Source organism: Dermacentor variabilis, chromosome 9 (genome assembly GCF_050947875.1).
Source record: "Dermacentor variabilis isolate Ectoservices chromosome 9, ASM5094787v1, whole genome shotgun sequence".
Taxonomy (NCBI): domain Eukaryota; kingdom Metazoa; phylum Arthropoda; class Arachnida; order Ixodida; family Ixodidae; genus Dermacentor; species Dermacentor variabilis.
The window spans coordinates 84,336,551-84,342,937 of NC_134576.1; the positions used below are offsets into that span (position 1 = coordinate 84,336,551).

At 46.8% G+C, this 6,387-nt stretch overlaps 1 protein-coding gene across 3 annotated transcripts in view; it reads left to right on the forward strand.

The window, feature by feature from the left end:
• Nucleotides 1–4,710, forward strand: part of LOC142557029 (uncharacterized) — a 49,388-nt gene extending 44,678 nt beyond the window's left edge. For all 3 annotated transcript variants that reach the window (XM_075668573.1, XM_075668575.1, XM_075668574.1), the window contains one exon: nucleotides 2,935–4,710. In XM_075668573.1, the coding sequence (XP_075524688.1) occupies nucleotides 2,935–3,440 (506 nt within the window). In that variant the 3' untranslated portion in view covers nucleotides 3,441–4,710. The remainder of the gene's footprint in view (nucleotides 1–2,934) is intronic.
• The last annotated feature ends 1,677 nt before the right edge of the window (nucleotides 4,711–6,387 follow it).

Here is a 6,387-nt window from a genome sequence, read left to right on the forward strand (position 1 = left end):
GCGGAGTGGGATGTGCCCACAACGCTCCGCCTTCTAAATGTCACCGTGGCGCGCAATTAAAATTTCATTTTTGATAATGTAGGTGCCACGACTTCGGATTTTGGTGCTTACGATGCACTAAACGTAAGCCAAACTAAGCCAAACGCGGTTGTCCTCGGTGAACCGCAGTGCGCTTAGCCAGTGGATTCGTGGCGGCACCTCGTCGTGGCGGCGGTATCTACGCTGCGTAGCCGACCGCAGCTACCAATAGCAGCCGTGTATGAGAATTCGCTGTATTACGAAATAAAGCGTCCGGAAGAGTCGGGCTTCTGTTTGAAAAGAAAGCGTTTGAGAGAAAGGTGACTTCACGCTCCGCTTCACATGTTCACAGCAGTGTATGCTACCCGCGGACTATGTTATTTTATTGACAAGCCCGAGGGGTGGTTCAGCGCCCCTTTAAATGCCAATCTGCGTGATATACAAAAGCGGGGACCGTGCATCACGTGACGGCACCTCCGCGTGGTGATTGGCGATCGAATGTAGCGGAGGCCTACCGCGGTCGGCGCCGACGGTACGGAGCGGGCGCCTTTTCACTTTTAGGATTGGCGTTGATTGCTACCTGTCATAGGTTGTCAAACCGAAAGGCCCACAGCAAGGTTGCGTGACGCCCCCCTCCCCTGCCGTTCGCGTATATACCTTCCGTCCGGCCGTGTAAATGTGTCCGCAGCTGGGCGGTAAGCGCACTAGTCACATTACATTTTCAAGTCTGCCACGTAAATCCAAAGCTAGTGTTATGACGGGAAGCTCGAAACTACGAATTGGATAACAGATGTGCGCCTGCGAACGGCTTTCGGAACGAAGGGAATGTTTCGGCAATGATGGCGGCTGCGAGCAACTATAACGGTCATATCAGGCCTAATTGGAGCAGCGTCGTCGGCTGCGAACAGATGTGCGTTGATTCGGTATGAAACCGTAACTTGAGCCGCCGACACGCTGGCACCCACGGAGGAAGGAAACTAAGGATAGGCCCTGACGTCACTCATTGTAAAGCTAAAGTGAAGCCGGAAGTTGGCGTTGCTCATGGCGTTGCTCCGCCTGTCGGGCCAGCTCTCCTCTCTTGTTTACATTTCTCGCGAAACCACACCGCGCTGCGCGCAACCGTGCTGCTCGGACCCGCGCGCTCCGCAGCAATACTAAGCAATCGTCAGCACGTTAGCATGATTCCGCGAAAAGGGGCAATATTTCCCGCGGATATTCCTTCGTCCGTAGCCATTGCCGTGGCGCGGTACATTGCGTACAGCGTTGCACGCGTGTTCATTCCACGAATTTTAGTTCCTCCTGTCCCACCTGGCCACAGCAACATTCGGGAGAGTACGGTCCAGATAACGCAGCGCAACAAAACACGAAGACCAACGCAAACTTGCCTGCACGGCGCCTTTGCCACGGTACGAAACCTACGGAGCAACACGCGTGAGCGCACAGAACCAAAACAAAGCCGCTATATTGTGGCCCGAAAGGCGTGGCCGCTACGGCAAAGAAATAAAAAAATCAGCAAAAAAGAGAACGTACTACGTCACTTCCTCTACACTTTTCTCCTAGCGCGCGGAGGAGGTAGGGCCTCTCCTCAGTTTCCTTCCTGCATGCTGGCACCCGCTGGCACCTAACGACCCTGCTCCAATTAGGCCTAACAGGTTAGACGTACGCAGTGGCTGAACCATAAAGTTCTCGACGGCCGATGTGGTAACGGGCCGCAAGCTGTCGCGGAAAACTTTTCGCTAATATGGTCACACGGGTGGCTCATCAGTGATCGGTCGCGAAATCACGCGCACAGGATAGACGGCCGTTGAAGTGGCGTTCAGGTCCAGCTGCAGGTGACCAACAGGTGACCAACCGCAATGACAGCGAGCAATGTGCACGTTCCAAGTTCGTCTGTGCGTAAGCTCGCATGCGGGTAGACAGCTCCGAACTGCGCGAAAAATTTGCGTGCGTGAACACGAAACACGTAGGTACCTTCAGGCCCGATGTTCGCACGTGCTTGCATGTTTTCAATGCGCGCTGCTTTTGTACGCGTCGCGTTTCGATCGGCCCCGTCCACCTGGACGAACGTTGGAGAAATGGAGATCGCATGCCGTGCGAACGCTGCCCGCGTCAAGGTAACGAACGTAGAATATATCGAACAATCGTAAAACCTCTCGGCGAATAGTACACATTCTGTTCACGAATCAAATTGTTCGACTATTCGCACACCCACTACTTTATACCATTGATTTGAAGAATGAAGGTCATTCTCAGTACTTTTAATAGTCGCTGCAGGCGATATGATGACACTAAAAGGTGACAATATTGCAATATCATCAAACTATTATTGTTAAATCTGCTGTTGAAAACTAAGCCTGCCCACTCTTAGTTAACAACAATCAGAATACCAGTGCTCAGCATGTTTTACAGGGGCCTTCTTGAAAAGGGACACCTAAATGAAACCTTTCACTGGAGGTACAGTAGAAGGTTGCTGAGTTGGAAGGATATTTGGTTTAGTGGCTATACCCAACTTATGTGGGGAAGAAAGTAACCTGTTTGGATTTTATCCACAAGTTAATGGCATTGTACTATGCCACATGATGCTTTATAGAGTGGCCGGTTTAAATTGTTTTTGTATGAGATGTTTCTAGGCCTGTTCCTCACATTTGTACTGCATAAACTAGCACACCAGGCATTGTACTCTCCAGTGTCACTGAGTGCTATTTATGAAGATTCAGAGGTGCCTTCTGCACCTTTCATTTGCTTTTACGTCACTTTTTGTTGCAAAAAGTTTCAGCTGCCAGCAACTTCAGACTGTAATCTACCACTCAACCATAATTTAATGTTCTCCCCTTAAGATTTCTTGGAATGTACACGCTTGTACAAAAAAGTGAAAGTTTTAAGGAGTGAGACGTGGTTTTCTGATTTCTACTGCAGCTATTGTGTCACGAAGTCTTCACGGCTCTGGAATTCCATCTCATTCAAGTTCTGGTGCCACCAGTGACATTGTTGGAGCGGAAAGGAGTGAAGCTGGACGACCTGACCTTCTCACTTCTACGAGTCCATTAGCATCTCCATCAGTGCAGGAGACACCTTCGCGTACACATAAGCAACATCATTGTGCTTTGTGTTCATACAAAGCAATTTCCAATTCCAAATTAACACTACATATGCGAAGCCACACGGGTGAGAAGCCGTTTAAGTGTCATTTGTGCCCATCGGCATTTGTGCAGGGTAGTGACTGCAGGCGTCACATGTCGGTGCACACTGGTGTGAAACACTTCAAGTGTCACCTCTGCCCTTATTCCGCGGTACAGAAGTCTGACCTGAAAATTCACAACATAACCCACACAGGTAAAAAGCCATACCAGTGCAATCAATGCAGCTATGCTTCCACACGCAGTGCTCGCATGAGGCGTCATATGCTTCAGCAGCACAAATGAAACCATTTTTTAGGAGAAGGCTTGTTTCCTCTATTGTAAGGAGGCTACAGCACAAAACAGACAGTCTGATGTGCCATATTTAGCTCAAAGTCATGTGCTGATGTTGCTGCTGGCATTTTACTTGGTACAAATGGCATGAAGTCTATGCTAAGTATTCAGAATTATCTTGAATGACAACAATGCATGCAGAGTGCAGTAAACAATGTAAAAAACACCACAAGTGATAAAATTGCAAAAAGCAGTCACACTTCACGGCTAGTGATAGATGGCATCTCTACAGTCCTGAAGTTGATTGTATGGTGAATTGTGAGGTGTGGAGTGAAAGAAGGAATATTGGCTCAAGAAAAGATTGGCTCTAGTATGAATTTGTTATCTAGTCGTGAAAATGTACAGTAACATGGTTCGGTATAGAGTTCGTAAACTTCTTTGACGAAAACTTAAGCAACTGGAATACCAGTAGTCTCCTCTCATGAAGAGAAACTGACTGTGTGTTCTTTTCTTTAGTTACACTATTCTACCGTTCACAAACTTTTGTTATAAAAACTGTGGTAAAGCAACTAGAGGGACAGCATTCTTCTCTCATGAATGGAAGCCGAATGAGAGATGCTTTCTTTTTTTCATTCACACTATGAATAATATTTCGTGATGAAGGGGGCTGCGTTTTTCTGCAGCGTTTCAAGCTTGCTATTTATCTCGGATGTTGGTAGCAGATTTGTGAGAATATAGCCACCCCAAAAATTTGGCTAGTGGCAAGTTGCACCTAATAAATCCAAGTTCTTGAATTTCTTTGTTGCTTACTGCTTGTACGTGAAAGTGGCCATGATAAGTCTCATGCTAAATGAGGTGCTATATAATGGGGCTGTTGGTCCTTTAGTTGAGGTATGCTTGGGAAAATGCATTTACCTTACAGGCATCATCGACATAAAACTTAAAAAGTAAGCAAAAATTTAAATTGGAGCACACCTAGCGGAATAAAAATAATTAAAAAGACAAAAAATTGTCTTTTCCGTGCACTGGGGGAATGTGGAGCTTTTGTTAGTGTTTGAAAAAAACGCTGCGACAGTGTGCAAGGAGACTACACCATGAATTTGGAGATGTTTTAATTTGTAAATGTCTCGTTCAACGTTAATTTGAGCCTGCAACATGGCTGACCTGTCATGCACGCTACAGAGCTAAACCCACCATGCACGAAGCATTTCTAAAAGTACTTGCTATTATCACCTGTAAATGACGAGATCCGGTTCTGTTGCTTTCTCATCAGTGCATATAGATTCTTCCCTGCTTCATATTTATTTATTTGTTTATTTATTTATTGAAAATACCTTACAGGCCCCTTGACAGGGCATTGAGTAAGAGGGGTAATAAAAGTGCAAAGTAACTCGTCAGTGTACAAACATACGGCTCAAATTTGCAATTTAACACAAAGAAATGGTACGAACAAGTGTGCTTTCCACGTTCCAAGTTGCCTGTTGCTGCATGATTATGTATGTTACACTGCTTCGCATTTCTACACAATTGTTCGCTGCGCTCTTCGGCGCATCACTGTCTGTTGCGCCACGCCGTAAACAGCGTCTGAGTGGCGTCCAGTGGATATCCTATGAATATCCACGGCCGGGATGTGAACGTCCCAGTGATGTGTAGAATTCGTTGAGTGGATGTCCCTCGCACTATTCGGTCGCTCTTGCCATGTCCTGTGGGCGTACAGCCTTTGCATATGCGCGAGAGAGACATCATGGTTCCACAAGAGGTCCAGGGCATGTGTCAATGTCTTTTGCACGGTGTCTAACGTCCGTAGCAGACGCTGCATGACCAATGCAACGGGCAGAACGCCTCACCAGTAGGCGTTCTCGGGTAGGCATCATCAGTAGCGGCACGGAATTTCTGTGGCAGAGGACCTTACCCGGCCTGCGCGCCAGCATCCCTAAGAAGAAACCTACCGGACCTTGTGGTGTCAGAACCTTCGGCGAAGTTAGTCTTCCAGACTACGTTGAAGGTGTTCTTGAACTTGGCCCCAAGTTCGCCATAGAACCAAGGTTGAGCGCGCCGGAACTTCTAAGCATTGTGCGAAGGATTTCAAAGTGCGCTCCACAAGGTGAAGAGAACCGGTGCATCTCTGAAGGAGTCGATGTGGTCTCGCGCAACAAACCGATGGTCTCACGTGTACCTGTTAAGCGCGCAACTTCGTTTTTGAGGCAGAACAGACTGTGTGTTTTGCTAGCGGACAAGGAAGGTGGTTTTGTCGTCCTCAAGGAAGGTTATTTTAATACGAAAGCCTGCTCTGCGATTGCCTCTGTGTTCGACCAGTGTAGTAATGTATCTCTCAGAAAAATCAAGCTAGAAGCAAAGCGTCTTTGTAAGAAGGCAGACCTTAGTCAGTTCGCTCGTGAAATTGACAACGCGAAGTCTGGTTGCCTTCAAATTATGTTCAGTGCGAAGACGCACAAGCCCAATTACCCATTAAGGGTAATAGTTACAGAAACAGGGTCATGGCAGAAAAAGTTCGCTCTTGCAAGAAAAGCTGAGAATTCTTAATATTGACGACCCATTTTTGGCTAGGAGCTCTGCAGAAATCGTAGATTTCCTGAAAGAAAATTCTGACAAGAGCTTATCAGCTTGCTCCTTTGACATAAAGGACTTGTACTACTCGTTGCCTCAAAAGAAACTAATACCTTGCGTAGAAGAGTGCATAGACGAGTTAGGCGTGGTTTTGTTACAAAATTCAGCCGGTTTGTCCGTTAAGGGCTTTTTAGGTATGCTTAGTTTCTACTTTCACTCTACATATGCAGCACGGAATGGCGACATTCATTCAAAAGCAAGGGGTTTGCATCGGTTCATGTTTGGCGTCCATACTAAGTGACATTTTTCTAGCTCACCATAAAAACCTGTCCCGTACCTTGTCGGAGCACAAGGTGGTTAAAGTTGTCAGATATGTTGACGACTATCTCGT